General features: G+C 33.3%; 5 protein-coding genes across 6 annotated transcripts; all 5 read right to left on the reverse strand.

Annotated features, from left to right (window-relative positions):
• Positions 1-1,165: 1,165 nt before the first annotated feature.
• Positions 1,166-3,287, reverse strand: LOC124823995 (S-type anion channel SLAH1-like). Of its 2 annotated transcripts, none has more exons than XM_047296344.2 (2): positions 2,369-3,271; positions 1,166-1,518 (listed from the first exon to the last, which is right to left on the reverse strand). In XM_047296344.2, exons 1-2 carry the CDS (start codon positions 3,224-3,226, stop codon positions 1,276-1,278), a joined length of 1,101 nt encoding a protein of 366 aa, XP_047152300.1. In that variant the 5' UTR covers positions 3,227-3,271; the 3' UTR covers positions 1,166-1,275. The 2 variants fall into 2 exon arrangements, with proteins under 2 accessions (XP_047152300.1, XP_087955655.1); XM_088099529.1 differs by having other exon boundaries at positions 1,357-1,518; positions 2,359-3,287.
• Positions 3,288-8,104: 4,817 nt separating this feature from the next.
• On the reverse strand, positions 8,105-8,704 carry LOC124823994 (pterocarpan synthase 1-like). The gene has a single exon (XM_047296343.2). The coding sequence runs from the start codon at positions 8,672-8,674 to the stop codon at positions 8,147-8,149; it is 528 nt and encodes a 175-aa protein (XP_047152299.1). The 5' UTR covers positions 8,675-8,704; the 3' UTR covers positions 8,105-8,146.
• A 2,140-nt stretch (positions 8,705-10,844) lies between these two features.
• Positions 10,845-11,496, reverse strand: LOC124823993 (pterocarpan synthase 1-like). Its single transcript, XM_047296342.2, has one exon. It carries the CDS (start codon positions 11,469-11,471, stop codon positions 10,938-10,940), a length of 534 nt encoding a protein of 177 aa, XP_047152298.1. The 5' UTR covers positions 11,472-11,496; the 3' UTR covers positions 10,845-10,937.
• Positions 11,497-19,570: 8,074 nt separating this feature from the next.
• LOC148193090 (sphingosine-1-phosphate lyase-like) lies at positions 19,571-22,121 on the reverse strand. Its single transcript, XM_088099353.1, has 8 exons — positions 22,033-22,121; positions 21,621-21,758; positions 21,350-21,409; positions 20,570-20,794; positions 20,351-20,492; positions 20,176-20,226; positions 19,948-20,045; positions 19,571-19,730 (listed from the first exon to the last, which is right to left on the reverse strand). Exons 1-8 carry the CDS (start codon positions 22,119-22,121, stop codon positions 19,571-19,573), a joined length of 963 nt encoding a protein of 320 aa, XP_087955479.1.
• A 540-nt stretch (positions 22,122-22,661) lies between these two features.
• LOC148193091 (sugar transport protein 1-like) lies at positions 22,662-24,812 on the reverse strand. Its single transcript, XM_088099354.1, has 4 exons — positions 24,692-24,812; positions 24,293-24,624; positions 23,200-23,823; positions 22,662-23,108 (listed from the first exon to the last, which is right to left on the reverse strand). The coding sequence occupies exons 1-4, from the start codon at positions 24,810-24,812 to the stop codon at positions 22,662-22,664; spliced, it is 1,524 nt and encodes a 507-aa protein (XP_087955480.1).
• Positions 24,813-25,271: the final 459 nt, after the last annotated feature.

Here is a 25,271-nt window from a genome sequence, read left to right on the forward strand (position 1 = left end):
CATCCATGTTTTAATGTCAGGGAGTATGTTTAAGACTTTTACCTTTAATTTTTAAGAACGACTTAACCTTAAACTCCCCTTCTAATAAAAAATATATACAACAACAAAAAATATCATGCTCTATTTAAGTTAAAATTAAATAAAAATAAATAAGAAGTGGACTTGAGGGTCATTCACTAGATTACTAAAGAAATATTTTAAGAATGAAGTTTATAGAGTAATTGATTAATTGCTTTAAATGATTTTATTTCTAAATTACTATTATTGTTGCTGCTTTTTTGCATAGCAAAAATAATAAATAAAATTGTGATAGGCAACACAAATTTGGGCTTTCAAAAGTGCATGAACCTATCTAAGAAGGAGCCCACACCAAAACACATCACGTGATGATATATGAATGTCGTGTTCGTGGTTTGAGACTGAAAGAATGCACAATTGCATGTTAGATGTGTGGGGTTATTAGCACAAAAAGTGTACCATTTTGTTGTTTCTCTTCTCAATGTTGAGGTTCTACAAATTTTTGGTACGTAGATAGAGAAATGTACCTTCACATTTTTAATTAGTTATTTGTCTTCGAGTTATTTTTTTTTCTTTCAATATTTTGTTTAAATTTGAGCATATGGATATTACTGAAGTGACTGTAGCTTTTAAATCAATTTTTAGTTATATCGATCGGTTTTTTACTGTTAAGTGTCCTCATATATCTCTATACATGTACCTATATCTTTGTTTTTATAAATTTCAAAATGTACTTTTGATTAGAGTTGGTCCAACCCCTATCCAATATCATCTAAGTATGTTTTTATCTTGTTAATCAAATTGTAAATTTTTTGATGTACAAAATATCAAAGTATTATCAAGATAGTTAGAAAGTTGACTAATCGAATAACATAGACAGGATCGGTTTGTATAGTACATACAGTATAAAAATTCTTTGCACGTCATTTCAATACAAATTTATAAACTAAAATTTGAGACAACTCATTTAAACATGCTGAAAAATACATGGTTCACGGTAAAATTTGAGACAACTCATTTAAAGATGCTGGAAAATACATGGTTCACGATAGAAGCTCGACGTTACACTGAAAATGATCTCTCATGAAAATGTCTATAGTTGATAGTAATGGTGTTCTGTTAATGTTACTGTATTGAAGAAAAACAATTCAAGTTGAATAATATAAAAATTGGTATAAACGATAAGGGTGACAGCATGTTATAATTATGAACAAGATAGACTAAAATGTATGAGAGAATAAAAACATGTGTTCGAAACTAAGGTTGGAAACAGGTAAAAGCGTGTCTGCTCATCTTGATAACAGTGATAAGCAGTAATATGAGAGAGACCAAAACTGAGACAGATGATAAGAGAAACATGATGGTGTGAGCCATGATCCCCTTAACTTCATGAGCATACTCTACTGAAGCAAGTGCCAAAGCCGTAAGAGGAAAAGAATAAGCCCACCATGTCACATTGAACTTCTTCATCGACTTCTTAAATAGCATAGGCCTTGAAACCTGTTTGTTCAAAAACAAACAACAAAACTGATTACTAATTTTGTTTTGGTGGCCTAATCCAACCAAACGAATGGTCCCAGCTCTATTATATCCCTTAATTGCAAGTTGCAACAATGATAGTCAACTTAGGTACTTCAGCACCCCAAATAAAAAAAATCAAGAATGAGCATACCATGAAGCGTACACAATTTGACTACATCAGTACAGAGTTTAGACCAACTTTTTTGTTCATAGATAAACTTGGACATTCACCTACCTATACTACAAAGACATGTAATGATTTTTTTCCGATTCACAGAAACTGATCTCGCTAACCTCGTTTGCTATAATACGATTTCTGAACCATAAAATTTTCATACATGATAGAGATTTAAAGTATATTTTAATAAAATTTATTGTTCGTTAAATTTATTGTTTTATTCGTTAGCAGAATGTTTTTGGACTACCCATTAAAATTGTCTTATACTCGAAATATATATCCTACATAAGACGATTCATTAAAAGTCTTACATTAGTACAAACCTCATCCTATAAAAGTATATTTTGTAAATTTAAATTAGGCTTAAAACACACTTGACTTTCTTATTACATGATAAAAAATCAAACTTGTTAAAATATCTATAAAACTTTGATCTGCTTTTAAGGTTTATAAATGTTTCCTGGGACTTCCAGTCCAAATAACAGAACCTTAAATTTTCTTTATCTGACAATTCTTTTGCTTCCCTCTTTTGTGATGCTCTGTAACAGTTAAAAAGATTTTGTAGCTGGTTTATACTGTGAATTTTTTATCTTTTCTGAAGTTTACAAATCTAAAGAGGAAATATAACTCGAAAGTTTAACCTGAAATTACCAGGGACAAGAAGAGGAAGAAGGAGAGGAAGAAGAGCATCTTGCATGTGGTGTCAAACTTGCCACAAATGGAGTTCCAAGCCAAGCTGGCCATGCTGGGTGCTGCAAAGAACAAGAAGAACACCGGACGAAGCATTGAAGGGATATTATTGTTCCCTGCTAATCTCTGATAGAGTGTGACAAAAAGCACCAAGTAATGAACAATACCCAAAGAAAACATGCATAGTGCACTCTCCTTCCAACCCATTTGTGCAGCAGCCTGTGCCCCCACCAAGTTCCCAATCACAGATAGCTGACTTGTTGGGTTTGCTCCAACTGACAAAAACCTCTTCCCTTTTGTAAACCACTGCCCATAAATCTTCACATCAAGCATCACCATTGGCACAACGAACACCCACCAAAGTATTTTGAAAAAAAGTGTTCTTGGAGAGAGGAACGGTGATGATTCTAGCAAAATTAGCCAACAAATCCAGGGGACAAATAGATAATTCACCCCGACATGGTTTAAGAATTCATCCTTAACCATGTCAAAGTGTAGAACACATTTTAGAATGTAAAGAAAAGAGAGTGTGGCCAGAATGAACAAAGCCAGGAACCATATGAGAGTGTGGACAGAAGAGGGCATGGATGAAAATAATCGTCTCAGAGCATGTGCATCTTGGATTGGCTCAATCAGGATCTTCAACAGAAAAGCTTGGCTTGTGAGAGACAAACTAATTCTGAAGTACCCTGCATGGAATTGTGTCAGAATAGAGGATAAAGATTGGATTTGGATGCAATTTGACTGAGTTTTTCTGATTGAAACATCTATTGGTAACTCTACATGGTGTTCTGGATGTTGATTCTCGTTCTCATCCATTTCAACCTTTGTGACAAGATCCTTTTGATGTGCTGTCTGAGAACAGAGTGATGTATTTATAGGGTGGCTTAATCACCATGAAACTTTTCAAAATTATGCAACTATTTTTTTTTAATGTTTCAATTATCAAGAATGAAATTATACTAACGTTAGGGTACATACAAAATGTCACATAAAATAAAAACGAGTAATAATCATGAATACATAACATATCTTTATTAATAATAGATTTTTGGAATAGTATTAAAAGTAAATTCGTAAAAATTTAATTGGATAATATCTTATCATTATAAAAATCTATATTAACTCTCCTACAATTAAAATATATTTTCTTTTTCAAGAAAACTAGGTAATATTTTAATTAATTACCAAATATTTTAGTTCATTATTCCTGCATTAGTTTATTCCCAAATGATCTTAAGAAAGTACTCCATGTCATTACGGTGGATTAATTCATCAGTCACACTTCAAAAGCTAAACCAAACAGTTTACAGCTAAAGTTTGTGTCATTTACAGCTATACACACTATTGTGGGCACCATTTTTAATAAGACCATTGCTACTTATATTTCGTATGACTTTTGTATATGCTCCAAACAATTTTAATACTTCGTATGTGTTATTTTCTTCATTGTCATTATATTCTTTTATGAATTGTTTGGTAAGATTTAATTAAGGGAGAAAACAAAAGTTTGATAACATTCATTGTTTAATGGAATGTGAGGAGAGAGAGAAAAAGAAAACAGAATTAGAGTGAAAAATAGTGTTTATAGAAGTTATCCAGATTTTGCTCATATCGTCGTGATTGCATCTATGCTTCTTTTTTGTTTGAAAAATCTGATTGATAACTATGGAGCAAGTGTTGTCCTTTTGGGTAATAAAAGTTTGATAGAAGTGTCATTTTCTGCTGTAGAATTTGAGGTGTCTTTAGATTGTCATGTATTTTTCCAGAGTTTGATTAACCATGAATTATTATTATGGTGTGCATTTGCTTTGAAAGAGTTTTAATGTGGAAGGACTGTGATTGAGAATTATTGGTCTATATGCAATGCACTTTGAGGAGTGAATTTAAGTGTTCGATAAAAAAAAAAATTAGAAAAATGTCTTTTAAACAACTTTTTTTTGACAATTTTTTTAAAACAATCTATGTAATAATTTATAATTGATTCATTTTAAATATAGGGATCAATCAAATAATGACACTGTTATAAAAAAGTTGTTAAAATAATTGTTAAAATATCATGGTCATAAGATTAATAAATATGTGAAAAATACGAACAGTATATAAAAGGTTTAATTAATTTTTTGGTTTTTATTTTTTTTAAATGTTAAGTTGGTTCTTTTAATTTTTTTATTATTTTGATTTGGTTTTCATTTTTTTAAAGTGATTTAATATGATATTTTTGTTAGGATTGTACAAACGATATTAAAATTATTATTACTTGTAAATTTGTGATAATAATTTTTTTATTTGGTTTTGATAATAATTTGAGGACTGAATTTAAGTGTTCGATAAAAAAAAGGAAGAAATAAGATAAATAAATATATGAAAGATAGTGCAGAAAAGACCTTTAAAGTCACCATTTAAACGTCCGACTCTTGAATATCTAACGTAAATAATGACCAGTGACATTTTTCGTAAATAAAACAACCATATAAACATCTGTTCTGGAGGAAACAGACGTCTACAACCATATAGACGTCGGATGTGGGGGAACCGACGTCTAAAAAGTCACTTTTTAACTCCATTTAGACGTTCGATCCCGCCAATCCAACGTTTACAGCCATATAGACATCTGATGTGGGGAAACCGACGTTTATATACTCATTTTTTAAATCTAAAAAATCACTTTTTAACTCCATTTAGACGTCCGATCCCGTCAATCCGCCGTCTACAACCATATAGACGTCTGATGTGGGGAATCGACGTCTATATACTCATCTTTTAAATCTAAAAAGTCACTTTTTAACTCCGTTTAGACGTCTGATCCCACCAATCCGACTTCTACAACCATATAGACGTCTGATGTGGGGGGAAACGACGTCTATATGGCTGCATTAAATGTTCATCTTCCTCGCGTTTGCTCTCTACAGGTTACATTTTTTAGGTTCATTTTCTCACTTTTGCACCGTTTTAAATTAATTTTACTCCGATTACATCACTCTTTGATGAATTATCTTTCATTTGAACCGATTAAAATGCGTTTTCGTTGGGTTTTGGTGCAGTTTTGCTCGTGTCCTTGGGCGGCGATTTCTTGCGTTTTGCACTCCTCTGCACTACGTTTTTAAAACCATCCAATACAAAAAAAAAGTACAATACATTTTCTTCAACTAAAATATAAAGTTGTAAACTCGAATCACCTTGAGCCAAGAGCAACCCGAGAGGTTTTAGATGCAATCAAATACGACAACGTTTTAAACTTCTAATCTATAATATCAGACGTCTATATAGACGTCGGACCTGTATCGATCGGACGTCTATATAGACGTCAGACCTATTGGGTCCGACGTCTCATTAACGTCATCCGTATAGACGTCGGACAGAGATCAGACGTTAAAAGTCCAAAATAACATACGTTTGGTGAATGTTTAATTAGTTTTTTTTTAAATGTCAAGTTTTGAATTATTATTTTTAATTTGGTTTTTATTTTTTAAAGTGATTTAATGTGATATTTTTGTTAGGATGGTACAAAAGTATTAAAATTATTGTCACTTGTCAATTTATGATAACAAAGTGTGACGGTCTGAATTTGATCCTATATTTATTTTTTAGATTTAATTTAGTTTTATTATTTTGTAAAAATAGAACAATTTTTTTAAAATATAGATAAAATTTATTTTTTTTTATAAATTCTGATAATTTTATTAAAATTAACATTTTTATTAAATATTTCTGAAAATACTTTTAAATTAACTTTAAAATCCATATCAAATTGAAACTAGGAAATAATTTTTGAAAAAAACAATAATTATGAAAAAATAAAATTAAATGTGGAGTAAATATTTGAATCTCAAGAAATTATTAAAAATTTAACATTTTTATTAAAAAATTTTGAAAATATTTTTAAATTAACTTTAAAATCTATACTAAAATGAAGCTAAAATATAATTTTTGAATATATATATATATATATATATATATATATATATATATATATTATGAGTTAAAACTTAAATATTAATAAACTATTACTAGTTAATTTATTAATTTCAATTTTTTCATGTTTTTGTTGTTGTATGATTTGTTTTCCATTGCACAACTGTAAAGTAGCATATGAAAAAAAGTAAGCAAATTAAAAAATTAAAATAAAATAATCACAAATTAATATATGATACTAACTTTAACATAGCGTATTAATGAAAACGACTAAATTAAATCAATTTTAAAAAAGTTAGAACTAAATTGAAATGAAAAACAACCACAAAAATAAAGACCGAAAGAATAATTAAATTTATATAAAAATAAGTAAAATAAAAATACTTTTTTCAAAAAAAAAAAGTTATAAAATCCTTAACATAGATGATAACGTGGTTTGATCCATCTATTTTAGTTTGTCTCATATTTGGTTTGTAAGAAATGAAACAAACCAGACAGCCTCCAACAGATAGGAGGCATCATATCTCTATTAGTTTACAAGGCGTTCTAAACATTTATATTATACAATAATACTTGTCTTTTATTATTTTTGAGTTAAATATGATTTTGCTCCATTAACTTTTAGTGAACATTGGAATTAGTCCATCTTTAAAACTTTGATCTAATTTACTCCCCAAACTTTAGAAATGATTGAATTTAGTCCTTTTAATTAAATTTTATTAGGTTTATTTGATGTTTCAAGTGTGTTTCATGATAGCATTTGAGTTATTTATACCGTTTGACACATTTTTGCTTCAATGTTAACTGAGAAATGTCTTTGAAACATCAAATAAAGTTAACAAAATTTGGTTAATAGGACTAAATTCATACATTTCTAAAGTTTGAGGACTAAATTAGTCCAAAGTTTTAAAGAGGGACTAATTCCAATTTTCACTGAAAGTTAAGGGATCAAAAATATATTTAACCCATTATTTTTTAACTCGTCTCAGGTAAGGTTTGGTTCTCATAGGTTGATTTGTATATAAAATTATTTGTTTGTAATTTTTATTTTCATCTAACATGTAAAATACTAGAATGTTTAATTTTAATAATTTTATTTTTATTTAATTGATTTAGTAGAAATAATAATTTTACAAACCTAATTATTAAAAAGGTAATATTCATAATTTTATAATTTATAATTTTAAAGTACCATCAAATGTTAAAAAATTCATAGCATAAATATATAACTAAAAGAACGAAAACTAAATTTCTAGTAACTAAAATTGTCAAACAATAGTTTCTTCAAAAAAACTTGATGGAAATTCACAGAATAATCACATTAATAGACACGTCATCAACGATAGATATATTTTGAAACAAATTCGTACAATATATAGACTACATGGACCAATTGTCTCGTTTCGTTGGTTCCCATTAATTATAAGTGTATAGTAAACCTAAATAGATCAAAGAAACCAAAATATTAATTAGATACACTCTTTTTCTTATAAGCCTACCAGTTAGATCCATGACTAACCCATATTGTAATTCTCTCTAACAGCAATCAAAAGCAAAATTAGAAATATCTCTTTTAAATTTCTCTCTTTCTTTATTAATTTGTGGACCAAACAACTTTTTTTATCTTCTTTCTCACAATTTCTTTCCTAATTTACCTTTATCAAACAAAAATGACAATAGAAGTGTGATTACTAATTTATTGTTTTTCTATTACATTATTTTTATATCTGTGTTTTATATTGCGAATTTTGTGGAGAAAAGTAAAAGAAGAATTTATGTACATTAAAAACAATTTATTAATTATTATTAAATTTAAAAATATTTTCAAGGTCTCAAAGTTACATTAAAACGAATGGCAGAATGTGCTGTTGCAGGATCATAGACGACAGTTTCAAGTGTAGCATAACCCCTCAGAAAAGCAAACCTCCCAGTTCCAGACACCACCGAAAGCTCTTTATAATGCTCGCGTTGCCGACTAACGCCCTGGATCTGTAGCGTGCTTCCACTGAATTCCGCATTCGTGAACACGATCGAAAGAATCGCGTTCACATTAGCGCCATCCTTGGCTGATACTACCAGAAGCCCCTGGGCCCGGCCCACTTGAGTAGACAGTGGACTTGGGCCCATGGTGACAGGGTCGTCCATTGCAATTATGGTTCCGAATTGGTCGAAGGTCCAGTCCCTTCCGGGGAGCCCAATGATTGGGGTGACGGTTGCACCGGGCCCTTTTGCAGTGTCTTGAAGGTGGAAAGTCAAAGTTGTTTGACCACCGGGTTGAGCATTAGCTTGATAAAACAATGTGATGGATATGAAAAGGAGCGATGAGAAGGAGAAGAATTTGGATGGAGCCATTTTATGGTGTGAGAATGGATTTCCATGCTGAAATAATTGGATGATATTTATAGCACTAAGCCAGAAATTAAGCTATTAATTTAATGTTTCCTTACGCGTTATAAAAAAAAAAGTGTTCTCACTTTTCATGTGAAGGAGTAATAATAAACAAAGAAGCGCAGAAGAAGCAATAAAGGGTCTTTTTTTTCTCTTGCCAACTGTTAATGATTTGAAACCGTTGTTTGTATTGATGTAAGATGAAGAAAATCGTGTGTTTGAGACAAACTAACGGCTACCACATGAAATTAGTTTCAGTTCACTTCTTCCCGTAAAACACAATCGTTGTTCGGATTACTGACGCAGGAATACATGAAACTTCTTTTAATTCTTCATTAATTATATATATATATATATATATATATATATATATTATGCAACTTAGTTAATTCACATATTTCATTTTTAATATATCAAAGAATACCATTTTAATTCGATAATTTTAATTATGTTACAATCTATTAGATTAATATAATTGAAAACATAATTGATGCAATTACATTCTCTTATCCAATGATGTTTGTATGATAAACACTGAATTACATTAATTTTATAAGAAATTGACGTGAGGATAACTTATAAATTACATCTAACTTAATTTGTCGTCTGTTATATTTAGAAACAGTTAAGGTCCATGGATGAAAATGAATATGAATCTAATATAATTTGTTTCAGGTATATGATTAACGTTCTTTATTTAAAGCACTTCAAGTTGTTCTGAAGACCGAATAGACTTTTTAGTGGTATTTCATTATCTAAATTATGTTGTTTGTTCTCCCTTTTTTTATTGAAGTTATGTGGATGAATACTTGTCAAATACACTCAGGCACTCAATTTAGTAATATAACTTATTGATTAACACAACAAGTGATGCATATAATATGCATAATAATCCTAAAGTCATACCTGAGTCCTTTATTTATACTAGTTGTGAAGAACCTTTACTTTCCATTGGCCTAATGACGGTTCAATCACACCTTAATTTGCATTAGAGACTTAATGAGTTATTATCACTGATAATCTGACCATACCGTTAGGTCATACTGGACATAACCTAGACCTGGGCGAACGACCCATGTGAACGATCTGGGTGGACGGCCTGGGAGGACAGCTCAGATGGACAGCTTGAGAGGACGACTTGGGTTGATGACCTGAGTGTTTGGTCCGGGTGGTGCTTTGTCAAGGCAGGTACCTAATTAAAGTTTGATATAAAGACAAAAAAAAAATCATGTTATAGTTTCAAGATAAAAGACATTAGAGAAAAAGTAAAATGACTTCTTTTAATGTTGAATGTATAATTAATCTTTTTTATATCAAACTAAGAACAATTATTGAAGATAACAAAATTTAACGTTAATAGAGAAATTAATGAAATTAAAATTTGTGTATTAAGACATGTTTTGTATTCAAAACAAAACATGTTTATTTATTAATATTATTTAAAATTAAATAGATAAATAAATGTATTAATTAGTCTTTTATTAATAATTTGGTATCTGTATTTAGATTTATGATATACTTTGATTTTTAAAATTAAATATGTTTTTTCCCTTAACTTTAACTGAAAATTGAAATTAGTCATCTTTCGAAATTTTGAATTATTTTAGTCCTTCGTCTGTAGAAGTGTGTAAATTTAATTTCTCTAGCCAAAATTTGTTATATTTATTTGAGGTTTCTAACGCATTTCTTTACTAACATCAAAGAAAAAATGTGTTGAACAATGTAAACAACTCAAATGCTATTATGATAAACGTTTGAAAAGTTATATTAACTTAATAAAATTTGTTTAAAAGGATTAAATCTACACATCTCTAAAATTAAGTGACTAAATTGTATCAAAATTTAAAAAAGAGTTCATTCTAATTTTTAAAGAAGTGTCACGTGTTAAAATCTAAAAAATAAACCATAATTTAAATATAAATATAAAAGTAAAATTACTAAGTTTATTTATTTTTAATGATGTTTACACCGATTAAGAAAATAAAACTTAAGAAACTGTAATATATCCAAAGTATTAAATTTTGATTTTTAAGATATTAAAAAAAATAATATATATTTTAAATTGTCCTTAATTTTGATTTTAAATTAACGAAAGAGCAGAAAATATACCAAATTAGGTAATTAAGAATAAAAATGAAAACTAAAGTAATATGAATGGCGTTTGTAGTAGTTAAAATGGTTGATGTAGTATTATTTAGAAGGAAAGAAGTAGTAATACATAATTTTGTCAAGTATGTAAGGTTATGGTGAAGCGAACGGTGGAGCGTGCAGTTACAGGATCATAAGCCACAGTTTGCAATGCAGCATAGCCTCTGGCAAAACGAAATTGGCCAGTTCCGGACACAACAGACACCGTTCTGACATTCTCATTCTGCCGATTAATGCCTTGCAGCTCCAAGGTGCTACCATTGAACTGCCAACTGCTGAACACAATTGAAAGCACCACATTCACATAAGCTCCATCACGAGAGGAAACCACCAGCAAACCTTGGGCCCGGCCCACCATCGTAGACGTTGGGCTTGGGCCCACCGTCACTGGATCATCAACCACAAACACGCTTCCAAATGTGTTGAAGTTCCAATTCCTTCCCTTGATGCCCGCCACTGCTGCAACTGTGGCATTCGGCCCTCTTGTTATGTCTTGCAGGTAGAACACGTATGTTGTTTCACGATCCAATTGAGCGTAAGCTTGATAAACCAGTGTGATGAATAATATCATCAGCATTTGAATGGAGAAGGGTGTTGAAACTGCTGCTGCCATTTTCTTTTTGTGGGGTTATTCAACGTTTGGGATGTAGATGTCATGAAATATTCATGAATTTATACAAGTGAAAGCGTGTTTGTGACAGCTTAAAGTTATGTTGTCTTTTATCAGTTAAGAAATTTTAATACTCAAATTATTGATTTGGTGTAAGTTTTGAAAAAAAAATTATAATTTAAAGTAAATTTTGCCAACATGATATGAATTCGATAAAAAAATTCTTAAGTCGTACCATCGTTATATGAGTTCGGTCTGATTTTCATAAAATTGTACCGTGTTAGTAATTTTTTTTATCGTGAATGATTAGTTGTTAATTAATATTATATTAAAATTTATAATTTTTTTTTTAAATTTATCAAACTAATTTTAGAACTTCTAAATATTAACGAAAAAAAACACTCTTGTCGAAGATCTTCATTACAGCTGGGTTTTTGGAAAAAAAATGTTGTTCTTATAACGCTTCTTGTTTGTCTGATAGTAAGCTTGTGCGTTACCTATCTCGTGAGTAAAGCACTCCGGTGAATGAAGTATAAGCACAAAGTAAGATTAGCATTTCCTGTGGGAGAAAAAGTACAGAAAAAAACAAATGGGGTTACATAAAACGTGTCACTTTAATTAATATATATATATATATATATATATATATATATATATATATATATATATATATATATATATATATATATATATATATATATATATATATATGGGTTTGCCTTGTGGGTCTTGTATGTCTGTTTTTCAATTGTTAATTTTAGCAACGTGTACCGCGTGTTAGGAGACAAAAATACCCTAATATATCATGAATTTTAAGTTATAAAATTAAGGGTATTCTAATAATTTTCATTTTCAAAACTAAAAAAAAAGAAACTCCTAAACTCTTGCTTATCTCGCTCATTCCTCTAAACCCTTTTTATTTCACACTATGTCAAAAAAGGTTTTTTTTACCTGTTAAAAAAGGCTTTTTATACTCGTTTTTGAGTAAATATAGATGTAAGGGTATAAAAAGTTTTCTACCTTTTACACTGGTTCTAGACTATTTATTTATGTAACAGGTATAAAAGTTTGATATTTACACCTGATATTATGGGATCAGGTATAAAAAAGTCGCATTTCTTATTTAAAAAACTCACTTTTATACCTGGTGCTGGTAACAGAACAGTTATAAAAGAAACTCACTTTTATACCTTATGATGTTATAATAGGTGTGAAAAACAATACTTTTTATACCTAATGTGTGTAAAAATTGACGTTTTTTTTAATATTTGATTTGTATGTACTACTATCCATATCCAGATCTGTAAAAAATTCAATCCTAGATTTACTTAACAATATTGTTTCTATTAACACATCAAAATGTAATATTTACCTAACAAAGTTCCTAACTATATTTACCTAACATACTTACTTAACAGAGTTACACATAAAATAGTTTCTAAACTCAAAATGTAACATTGAAACATCTAATCATTTACAAATGGTTAAAAAAAAATGCAACCCATTGCTCCCGAACATCCTTTATTACATGTTGCTCCATTGGAGACGTGTCATCAAATATCTACACAATGAATAGTTTGAGTCAAGTTATAATATTAATGGTTTAAGATCTTAGTTATAAAATGTTCATGTTACCAAATTTCATGAATCAACAACATTTGCGGGTATAATTTTCTACATGTGCCTCATGACATAATATCTGCACTCAAAGCTTCCCGGTTGACGTGAGCACTACAAGTTAAATTTATAAAGTATCATAAAATTTATAATTGTATTTATAATTTGAAAGATTAACTACTTACAGTTTGTGTAATGAACTGCAATTTCTTTCTAGAGACGATATGTACATTAAAATAAGTCATAAGGAACCTAGTAAAACAAGTTATGTGTACATAAATACAATTAGTTGAGATTACACAAAATAAATTAATCTAAATTACGATTTAAATATAATATTCACGGATTAATGGAAATGTAAATAAAGAGAAAAGAAAATCCGTGATATTTGAGAATACTTGTACCCTACATGGTTTATAAAGTACTAATAATTAAAATGTTATACTAATTTATAATCGAAGGAGTCTTGATTCTTGTGTTAAGCTGTAGTTCATCAAAACCAATCACCTGCAAACCCACATAGGGACAAAGGAGTACATTGTCAGTGTTATATATATATCAAATCATGCATTTTCTGAGTCTTTGTACAAGAATAACGGTAACAAATTGTTTAACTAAATTTTATGTATGGAAGATTTTATGTACTTACCTGCCTACAAAGTGGACACGTGTCATTTCGCTCCTGCCACTCTAATATACAACAAAGGTGGTAATGGTGATTGCACTTTGTTGTAATCTTGGGGTTTTCTTCGCTGTATTCTGTCACATATAAACAAACATGTACCCTAATTATCAATTATACTAAGTACAAGGTATCTGATAGCAATATAGGCTCTGGCCCAAATTCTGATGTGTTGAATGGGCCTAGCAATGACAACAGAGGAAATATGAGAGAGAGGCCTAGTAGGGAGCACAATATGCCAAATTATCTCCAGGACTACATCACCAAGTAGAAAGATTTCTAGTATTTTCTATTTTGTCAGTATTCACTATATTTGCTGAGCTGTACTTTCTGTTATTGATGCTTTCTGTTTCCACAATTCACGGGTAGCCAATCATTGGTAACGTGAACATTGTTAAATACCCAAACTTGAAATGAATAGAAGGAGAAGAATTTTCATCATCTTTCTCTGTTAATTCTAGGAGGCTCCTTGATCCTCGAAATCAAGGCAACTTATACCTATCAATTTGGTGCTTTCATTGCTCCTCTTCCCATGGCCGAACACAACACACGCTCTAAAACCATTGACGATGCAATTCTCCGCCTCACCCAAAATCAGTCCGCCCTCACCACCTCCCAAAATGAACTCAACACCAAGCTCGACTCCATCATTGCTCACCTCTCCCAGACCGACATCATCAACCCTCAAACCCAATCCCCATCCTCACCATCTTCAACTTCCTTCAAACCTCACATGAAGCTCGAGGTTCCCCGATTTGATGGTCATGATGCTACCGGTTGGATCTTCAAGATCACCCAATTCTTTGAGTACCACTCTACGCCCGAAGAGGATCGACTCAAAGTGGCTTCCTTTTACATGGACGGCGCCGCCCTCAGCTGGTTCCAGTGGGTTCACAAAAATGGCCTGATTCCGTCTTGGCACAATTTCCTTCAAGCCCTGGAAACTCGTTTTGCTCCTTCTTACTATGAGGATCCTCGTGGCCTTCTGTTCAAGCTCACACAAAGCGGTACGGTTAATGATTACCTTACTGAATTTGAACGATTGGCTAGTAGAGTTGTGGGTCTTCCCCCTTCATTTTTGTTAAGCTGTTTTATTTCGGGTCTTTCTCCTGAGATCAAACGGGAGGTTTTGGCTTTGCAACCACTAACCTTTACACAGGCTGCCGCCTTGGCTAAGTTGCAAGAAGATAAATTTCATGACCTGAGAAAAGGTCCCCGGAATCGCTTTTCGTTTCAGCCCTCCCCGATTTCCACTTCTCTGCCACCGCCTCAAGGGCGCTCTTCCTCCCCTCTGCTACCCACTCCTTCCAAGACCAACTACAAAAAGCTCTCTCATGAGGAAATGTTAGCTCGTCGTGAGAAAGGCTTGTGTTACAACTGCGACGAAAAGTTCCACCCTGGCCACAAATGCAAGGCACGTTTCTTTCTTTTGGTTGCGGAGGAAACAGAGGTTGATAACACTACCCTTTCTGATTCTTTGGCAGCTCCTGACCCGGATCCTCTCCTTGCCCAAGATATACACAATGAGCTCTCTTCAGCCCAAATTAGCTTCAATGCACTTTCAGGTTTAACGGCACCAGAAGCCCTTCGTCTTTTGGGCCTCATTTCAAAGAAGCAAGTAACTATTCTTGTGGATGGCGGCAGCACTCACAACTTCATCCAAGACCGTGTAGCTAAGTTCCTTAACTTACCACTGCAACCCACCCCCACACTAAAGGTGATGGTTGGCAATGGTAGTGTTATTGAATGCCACCAATTTTGTTCGGCTGTTCCAATTTCCATACAGGGCCATATTTTCACTGTTGATCTTCATGTTTTACCCATCAGCGGTGCGGATGTAGTATTGGGCATCCAATGGCTTAAAACCTTGGGCCCAATAGTGACTGACTATTCTCAGTTGACCATGCGTTTCGACAGAGAGGGCCGTACAGTTGAATTAAGTGCAACCTCACCTTCTGGACCTCAACACATTTCCGCCCCTCAACTCAAACGTATTTACGAGACCAACTCTGCAGCAGCTTATTTCCATATCCAGCTTTCACCCACATATTTTCCATCTCAACCATCTACAGTTACCCTTCCTACTCACACACATCCCCACCTCTCCTCTATACTCCACAAATACCAATCACTCTTCATTTCCCCCACCTCTTTACCCCCAACACGCCCAACCGACCATCATATACATCTTTTGCCCCACTCTTCTCCTGTCACGGTGCGCCCTTACCGCTACCCTCATTTTCAAAAGTGCGAGATTGAGAAACAAATTGAGGAACTCCTACACACAGGGCTAATACAGCCAAGTCACAGCCCTTTTTCCTCTCCGGTCTTACTTGTTAAAAAAAAGGATGGTAGTTGGAGATTTTGTGTGGACTTTCGAGCCCTAAATTCCATCTCTGTGAAGGATAAATTTCCTTTACCTACTATTGATGAACTTTTGGATGAATTAGGTGGTGCAAAGTGGTTCTCCAAGTTGGATCTTCGCCAGGGATTCCATCAAATCCGAATGCACGAGGCTGATATTCATAAAACTGCTTTCCGCACTCACATGGGCCATTACGAGTTTCGGGTCATGCCTTTCGGCCTTTGCAACGCCCCCTCTACTTTTCAAGCAACTATGAACGAATTGTTAAAGCCATTTCTTCGCAAATTCGTCATCGTTTTCTTCGACGATATCTTGGTTTATAGCACCACCTGGGAGGCCCACTTAGACCATCTGGAGCGCACTTTTCAAACCTTACTTCAGGGTCAATTTTTCCTCAAAGGTTCCAAGTGCCTTTTGGCTCAAGAGCAACTTGAATATTTGGGCCCCATTGTATCGGCACAAGGGGTGGCCGCTGATCCTTCAAAAATTCAAGCCATGGTACAATGGCCCTCCCCAACAACCTTAAAGGCTTTACGTGGCTTTCTTGGTTTGACAGGATTTTATCGTCGTTTCATCAAGGGATACGCTTCTATCGCTGCTCCATTGACAACTTTATTAAAAAAAGATAGCTTCAACTGGTGCTCTGCTGCCCAATCCGCATTTGATCAGCTCAAGAAGGCAATGACCGAAGCCCCGGTTCTGGCCCTTCCGAATTTCAAGCTTCCTTTTCAACTTGAGACCGATGCATCGGGTTCTGCTATGGGTGCCGTCCTGATGCAACATGATCATCCTATTGCATTCTTCAGCAAGCCCTTCTGCCCTAGACTACTTCGTTCTTCCACTTATGTCCGTGAATTACATGCCATCACCTCCGCTGTGAAGAAATGGCGCCAATACTTATTAGGCCATCCCTTTGTTATTCTCACGGACCACCGTAGTCTTAAGGAGCTAATGTCCCAATTGATTCAGACTCCTGAGCAGCAAGTTTATCTTTCCAAGTTGTTGGGTTACGACTATACCATACAGTATAGAGCAGGAAAACATAATGTGGTTGCGGATGCCCTTTCTCGCCCCACTGATACTGTCCAGAGTCACTTTTTCATCCTTTCTATGCCTCGCTTCATTTTCTTGGATAGATTACGCCAATCTCTTCAAGACAGCCCTGACTTTGTTTCACTGTTGGCTAAGGTGCGACGCGACCCTGCTTCTTTCCCTCTTTACAGTATTCATAATGATCTTCTCTTGTATGATGGCAAGATATGGTTAAATCACGACAATCCTTTTATCCCTCTTCTTTTGGAAGAATACCACACTACACCCTTGGGGGGTCATATGGGCCTATCCAAAACTATGGCACGTATTCAGGGCAACTTCTTTTGGAAAGGTATGCGTTCAATTGTTCATACTTTCGTCTCTCAGTGTTCCACCTGTCAGCAGACCAAATATGAAACTCAGAAACCAGCTGGTTTATTACAGCCCCTACCACTTCCACATGACACTTGGGAGGATCTTTCTTTAGATTTCATCACTGGATTACCTCCTTCCTTGGGCCATTCTGTAATTCTTGTGGTTGTTGATCGGTTCTCTAAAGGTGCTCATTTTGGTACTCTCCCCACTCATTTCACTGCATTTAAAGTTGCCCAACTCTTCATGGACATGGTTTGCAAGCACCATGGCATCCCACGTAGTCTGGTTTCGGACCGTGATCCGATTTTTATTAGCAGATTCTGGCGTGAATTGTTTCGTTTATGTGGTACAAAGTTGCGTATGAGTACATCGTACCATCCCGAAACTGATGGGCAGACTGAAGTTCTCAATCGCATTTTGGAACAGTATCTCCGCTCTTTTGTGCACGACCATCCTTCCCACTGGGGCAAATACATTTCCCTTGCTGAATGGTCTTATAATACTTCAATCCACTCTGCTACTGGGACCTCTCCTTTCCATATTACCTTTGGCAAACCTCCTCCCTCTATTCCTTTTTATTTAACAGGATCCTCTTCGGTGGAGGCAGTTGATTCCTTACTTACATCTCGCCAAGTTCTTCTTGATCAGTTGCGTGCGAAGCTCGAGAAAGCACAACTGACCATGAAAGCAATAGCAGATCGTCAACGCAGAGATATCTCTTTCCAAGTCGACGATTGGGTTTATGTTCGTTTACGACCATATCGTCAACGATCTCTTCATTCCCCTACCACCCCGAAGTTAACCAAGCGCTACTACGGTCCCTTCCGCATCACTGCTCGCATCGGCCCTGTCGCCTATCAACTCGATCTTCCTCCGAGTTCAAAAATTCACCCTGTGTTTCACTGCTCTCTTTTAAAGCTGCACAAGGGCCCCCTTCCAACTACCCCTACCAGTTTGCCTCCTCTGGCACTAGATAACAAGCCTATTATCGAGCCACTTGCAATTATGGACACCAAAATGGACTCTTCTACCTCACCACCTACTAAGCTTGTTTTAGTCCAATGGAAGGGACTTGCACCTGAGGATACAACTTGGGAGCCTTGGACGGATCTCATTTCTGATTATCACCTTGAGGACAAGGTGCCTTTTGCAGTGGTGGGTATTGATAGCAATATAGGCTCTGGCCCAAATTCTGATGTGTTGAATGGGCCTAGCAATGACAACAGAGGAAATATGAGAGAGAGGCCTAGTAGGGAGCACAATATGCCAAATTATCTCCAGGACTACATCACCAAGTAGAAAGATTTCTAGTATTTTCTATTTTGTCAGTATTCACTATATTTGCTGAGCTGTACTTTCTGTTATTGATGCTTTCTGTTTCCACAATTCACGGGTAGCCAATCATTGGTAACGTGAACATTGTTAAATACCCAAACTTGAAATGAATAGAAGGAGAAGAATTTTCATCATCTTTCTCTGTTAATTCTAGGAGGCTCCTTGATCCTCGAAATCAAGGCAACTTATACCTATCAGTATCTCTATTAATATTCCCTAATATTTTGCTCAAATGGATATTTCAAAAATATTTATTAAAACAACAAAATTCTTAATATGTAACAAAATCTTTCTGCCAATCTCAAAATACTAAACTGCATTATCGTAACAATAAAACTGTGCATATACTGAAACTATCATATCATCTAAGATTCTGCTTCACTAAAATATAATATATAACAGATTACAAATCTTCCTTTATCAAATGAGTTTATAAGAATAACTGGCACTTAAAATTTCAATTTTTCAAACACCGATAATCAAATATGATACGCTAATTTCTATTTTCATAGTATTGATGAATACCAACTCAAGGAAAGAGAAAAAAAGAGTTTGAAATATAGCACACGTACCGAACATTAGGGGATGTCATATTCTGTGAGATGTTTCCAAAAAGTTGCACAAGTTAACAGTAAAAATATTGAGTAACCAGTTTATAATTCAGGTATAAACTAAAAAGACTACAAATAATTTCAGTTACTGCCCTAAGCATTTTTGAGTAAATAATTGTCTTACCTTTCTGATTTCATGGTTTCTATAAAGAACTATACTTGTTCCTTTGGGAGCTAAACCATATTTATGTACATCCACTGATATTGAAGAAACTCCTTTAACAGAGAAATCAAAAGGTGGAATGGGTACCTGGGAAAGAATTGGTTGAACATGAGTCACTTACATTAGTACTGAAAAGAAGTTGCAACAAGTAGTAATAAATTGATGGATTTTGTGCCAAAGATCAGATTCGAGAAGGAAAGTATATAACACCTAAAATATTGACAAGGTGAATATAAAAGCAAAGGTAACAGACAACAACACTGAATGATGGTTCAGTAATATAAAATAAGTCATGCCAACTATACTCAAGCTCACGAGCAAATGGTAATACAAAACCACCAAGGCAAAGATCCACATGGAAACAAATACCAAAGCTTGATGCCAAACGACCAAGTTCCTACGGAAGAAATAGGCAAATTATATGCATTTTGTAATTGAGCAAGAAAGTTGAATATATATATATATATATATATATATATATATATATATATATATATATTTTTTCAGCATTAGATGAAAAAACTTACTTCGATGGGGTCAATTATTCCATGAGGAAACCCAGGAGCAGATCCAACAATCTGGTTTATCATGATATTAAATTCATTTGGCAGTAAGAATTGAATATATTAGCAGGTTGTGACCTTGACAAATCCAGTAGCAAGAATTCTGAATCTTTAGAATAAGGAAAAATAACCTTCATACCAGGATGGTATTTTTGTTAATATGGCGTCGAATCGGTTTCACATCTGCTTGAAAATTCTTGTCAACTGGTACACGCCATAGTTTGATATTAAAATACTGTGCAGCCTTGTCATATGCTGAGTGTCCAGACAAGGGAATAATCCTATAATTTGGTAGTTTAAAAATATATTAAAAATGATAATTTACCAAGTATATAATAATGCATTATTGGTGACATACATTTCAGGTCTTGTAATTCCTTTTTTAGATTTCATATAGTCACGAGATGTTTTGACGGATAATAGTATACTTTCAGTCCCCCCTGATGTCATGTTGCCACATATTTGTCCTTCAGAACTATTTTCCTTACTTCCAAGAAGTGCCGCTGTCATTGCAACCACTTCTGCTTCAAAGCGTGCAACACTCTTGAATACATCCAAATGCAGGGGATTGGTATGTGCAAACCTGAAATGTCATCAATGTGAATTGTTCAATGCATGCATACAGCTATATCAGCAACCAAGCTAATGGGCATGACTATAACCTTAAAAAATATCACAAATTCCAAATTATTTTGAAACTTGTCTATGAGACTCATAATCTATTGAACTAGTCCAGATTATGATGTAATCATGTAATGATTTGAGTAGCAAAGAGGAATCATGTTCAGTTCTGATTGGCAAAACTGGAAGACTTAACTAAAAGCATGCTTTAAATATCTTCAAGTTCAAACAATAAGGAAAGCTTCCTACAGTGCCCAGATCTTAGTCAGAAGCAAGATTGACGATAAGGAAACAAAATACATAAACTGATAATGCTCCCAGCTCCTAAAGCAAATAAACTAAGGTACTTTGGAGTAGGTATAAAGAAACTTTAGTCAGTTACAAAACCACTAATCTATGTAAAAATCCATCTATGTAGAAGAATATACAAAGTAGATAGTAATTGTCAAACAGTGTATTAAACAATCATATTATCACAAACATAAAATACAGCTGAAAACTTTGTAGTGTCACTAACATTGAACATGCCTTGTTTATCACAGAAAAATGTCCATCGGATTCACTTCCTCCAATGTAGCTACAAGAAATAAACAATAAATACATTAAAAAAATACAGTACTCGCCAGTCTAAGTATTACAAACATACACTGTACCAGGGCATCCTAAGAACAAATTACTCAGAATTTAACATTTGACCAAAATTACTAACATATACTGTACATTAAATTTCATTTTTGTGTTGTTGCGGAACCCTAATCGTCCAAACATAGCAAAAGAGAGGATCTAACCTTTTAGAGGAGTCGCGGTCCAAGAGCACGAGGGTTTTGACGAGCAGGCGATTGGGAAGAGTCGCGGCGTTGGCGGTTTTGAACTCTTCCCTCAATGCAAAGGAGCTTGTGGAGGAGAAGAAGACGCTCCAGAGAGAACTAAGAGAAGATGTGAAGCAAAGATGAAGAAATGCAGAGAAAACTAAGAGAAAAAAAGAAGATGCGTGCAAAGTGAAGCTTGAACAGAAGGGGTGGGTAGAACATTTAATATTCCACACCGGCTCTAAGTAAAATAGGTGTAAAAATTATTTTCTACACTGGTTCTGAGTGTAACCAGTGTAGAATTATTTATTATTTATTACGATATTGCCACCATGTTATTTTTTATACCTATTTTTAGAGTAACAGGTGTAAAAAAGTTCTCTTTATTTACCATTCTGTCACCGCATCATTTTCTACACTTGATGAATTTGAACAGGTATAAACAAACGCTATAAAAAGTCTATTTTGCACTAGTGTCATCTCTCTCACTTCAACATTTTCTCTGTCATCTGTAGAGTAGTAGAGACCATTACAAGTGCATAATCTGCCAGAGTCTAACATTAATACTTTATTGGATGGTCGAGTCTAGATAAATGTTTTTGTGTAATTCATGACGTTGTATGTTATCACTACATAAGCATCGTGATAACTTTAAAGTTGTTTGGATAACTATATTCTTTGATATTTTAGCTTATCCTTTTGTTTGTGGTGTGTTTGCTTTTGTTTTCTTTTGGCTGGTCAACTGCACGTTGAAAATAGATGATAGTGTTTCCTTGAAGCAAGTCACAGGTAGAGATGATGCTAATGCTTAGTTAGATGACTTTTTTTATCTTAATATGTTTCTATTTTTCAAAAAATTAAGACAATAATTAAAAAAAACTAGTATATAAAAGCTAACAATACAAATGAACAACTAAAAGGTTCCACGGTTGAAAAATTTGAACTAAAAAAATACATATTTCCTACTAAATTACTAAAAATAGTTTATATAACAAAAAAAAAAAGTATAAGAATAGTCTCCTAACACTCATCACTAACAGTGACATCAATTGGTTTAACAAACTTCTTCCAATAAGGATGACTCTGCCACATAACATGCATTTCTTCAATAGAAACACCCTTGGTCTCTGGTAGAAGCTTGTAAATGAATGTGTTCATCACAATGAGCATGCATCCAAAGAAAATGAACAATCCAAACTTCATGTGACAAAGCATGGTGGTGAAAATTTGTGCAATGACAAAGGTGAACATCATGTTCAGAGAGACATTGATACTTTGTGCAGCTGAACGCACTTCAAGTGAAAAAATCTCACTTGGAACCAACCATCCTAGAGGACCCCAAGACCATGCAAATCCTGCCACGTACACACATATGCCACACACAACCACAATAGCATACCACTTTGGCAACATTCCTATGTTTCCATCAAGTCCGAATTTACATGCAATTGCTACGGTTATCACGATCTACACAAGCCAAATCAAAACAACAAATAAATTAATCAATTACATTATACAAGTAAAATAACACTAAAAGAGTGTTAAGCAAATAGGTTACCTGACAAATAAACATTTGTATTCCTCCTTTTAAGAAAAGAGTTCGTCTACTAAACTTGTTAACGGTGAATATGGAGACAAGAGTGGCAATTGCGTTGCAACCTCCGATGATCATGGCATACATGAGAGAAGCATTGGCTCCAAAACCAATGGTCTTCAATAAAATAGGAGCATAAAATATAATCACATTTATGCCAGTGAGTTGCTGAAACAAGGGAATGACTATGGCAAATGTGAGTTGGGGTCTGTACTGTCTCTTTAATAAAGAGATCCAAGGGTCTTTCATAGCTTTAGAACATTCATTTGCTGCCACAAGATCCTTGAACTCGTCCTCCACATCTGTAGTTTTTCGAATCTGAATAAGTTCCATCTTAGCCTTCTCATGAAGACCACGATCAATCAAAGAATTTGGTGATTCTATAAGCATAATTGTGAACATTATATAAAAAAGAGCAGGAATAACTTCAAAACGTAAGCTATTAGGCCATCCTTCTCCATTCTCCGCAAAAATGTAGTTGAAGACATTAGCAACAAAGATGCCAGTAGCAATTGTCAATTGTAACATCATATTAAGAACTCTTTTATGTTGACATGGAGCAACCTCGGATATATACATTGATAGAGACTATAAACAAAAAAAAACACTATCATGATACATAACATAAGTAATATTTAATATAATGAAAATTAAAATATTTCTTTTTTTCATACTATGTATAAGCTAACTAAATAAAAATCACTTTTTAACACATAATTTACCTTGTATAAGTTTGTCAATTTAAAAAATATGTAAAGATATGTATTGTTATCATTGATTATACAATAATATGTAATATAGTTACAATTAAAATGTTTTTTATAAAGGGTATGTAACGTAAATTATAAAAAGATACCTCAACACTTATTTTTTCTATTAAGTTTTTTAATTTTAAAAATATAGTGTCAATATTTATTTTAAATTATTTTAATTCTAAAACATTATTAAACAATATTTAATTATAAGAAAAAAAATCTTAAACCAATTTTTAATAATGATAGTATGTGACTAAATATAATATATGAAAAACAGAATAAAAGTTTATATATAGTATTACCTGATGAGTACATCCAATTCCTAAACCAAATAAGACGCGGATGAGAATTAGCATCCAAAGATGTTGTACAACACCCGAGACAAAGAATGCACCTCCGAAAAAGAAGGCACCCCCTGATATAAGGGTACAGCGTCTCCCAAAAAGCTGAGTGAGAAAGGATGCAAATACTGATGCAATCAAAGCGGCCAAATATAGAGATGACGTGAATAATGTCAATATTTGGCTGTCAAATTTGCAATACGGATTGTTGGAGGGTTTTATGTTGTTCTCTTGTTCATACGCTTCATAGAAGAATTTCTTCAGAAAAGGATTCATAGAACTCATGCCACCTGCAGATATTTACGTGAGTAATGAATAAAACAACAATTCATGGAAAGATAGATAAGTGTGTTAGCATAGATATACCGAAATGATAACCAAATATTAATCCATATAATGCAGTTACAACATAGGTGCAAAAAATTCCAGCCGTAAATTTTCCTGGATAGTTCTTTACGGAACATCCATTTGAATCTGTCATTCTAAAAAGCTTTCCGTAAATAAGAATAAATCGATCCAAAGAGAGAGCAAACATTATCACACCAAGAAGTATCACAGTGAGCACTAACAATTCGCCTTACTTTAATTTATAGCCTATATTATGATAGATTTCTATTTGTATATCTATATCAATATCTTTCTTTTAATTGATTGGATTTTAATATTTTTTTCTCCCCTTATTATCTTCACTGATTATATTGTTTGTTTTGTGGTTTTTTTGGTTGCCATTGAAACATATTATCTTTATTTCTTTATTAAATAACATTAAAATATATCTTGTGATATTTTATATATCTTATTATATTTTTGAATCTACTATATTGATTTGATATATATTTTATAATATTTTTATATTAGTTAACCGATTTGATATTATTTGTGTATCTATATTATAACCTATCAATTTAAACCTGATTTTGCACCCTAATTAACAAAAATG

This window comes from Vigna umbellata, chromosome 9 (genome assembly GCF_029865625.1).
Source record: "Vigna umbellata cultivar VRB3 chromosome 9, Vumbellata_1.0, whole genome shotgun sequence".
Lineage (NCBI taxonomy): Eukaryota > Viridiplantae > Streptophyta > Magnoliopsida > Fabales > Fabaceae > Vigna > Vigna umbellata.

Excerpts from the sequence above, each read along its gene's own strand:
- LOC124823995 (XM_047296344.2), bottom strand. The coding sequence starts at position 3,226 with ATGGATGAGAACGAGAATCAACATCCAGAACACCATGTAGAGTTACCA. Across the intron at positions 1,519-2,368 it reads TCTTCCTCTTCTTGTCCCTG|GTTTCAAGGCCTATGCTATT; the intron begins GTAATTTCAGGT and ends TTGAACAAACAG.
- LOC124823994 (XM_047296343.2), bottom strand. The coding sequence starts at position 8,674 with ATGGCTCCATCCAAATTCTTCTCCTTCTCATCGCTCCTTTTCATATCC.
- LOC124823993 (XM_047296342.2), bottom strand. The coding sequence starts at position 11,471 with ATGGCAGCAGCAGTTTCAACACCCTTCTCCATTCAAATGCTGATGATA.
- LOC148193090 (XM_088099353.1), bottom strand. The coding sequence starts at position 22,121 with ATGACACTAGTGCAAAATAGACTTTTTATAGCGTTTGTTTATACCTGT. Across the intron at positions 21,410-21,620 it reads GACCGCGACTCCTCTAAAAG|CTACATTGGAGGAAGTGAAT; the intron begins GTTAGATCCTCT and ends TATTTCTTGTAG. Across the intron at positions 20,046-20,175 it reads GAATAATTGACCCCATCGAA|GAACTTGGTCGTTTGGCATC; the intron begins GTAAGTTTTTTC and ends TTTCTTCCGTAG.
- LOC148193091 (XM_088099354.1), bottom strand. The coding sequence starts at position 24,812 with ATGACAGATTCAAATGGATGTTCCGTAAAGAACTATCCAGGAAAATTT. Across the intron at positions 24,625-24,691 it reads TGGTTATCATTTCGGTATAT|CAGGTGGCATGAGTTCTATG; the intron begins CTATGCTAACAC and ends CGTAAATATCTG. Across the intron at positions 23,824-24,292 it reads GAATTGGATGTACTCATCAG|TCTCTATCAATGTATATATC; the intron begins GTAATACTATAT and ends TTTTGTTTATAG.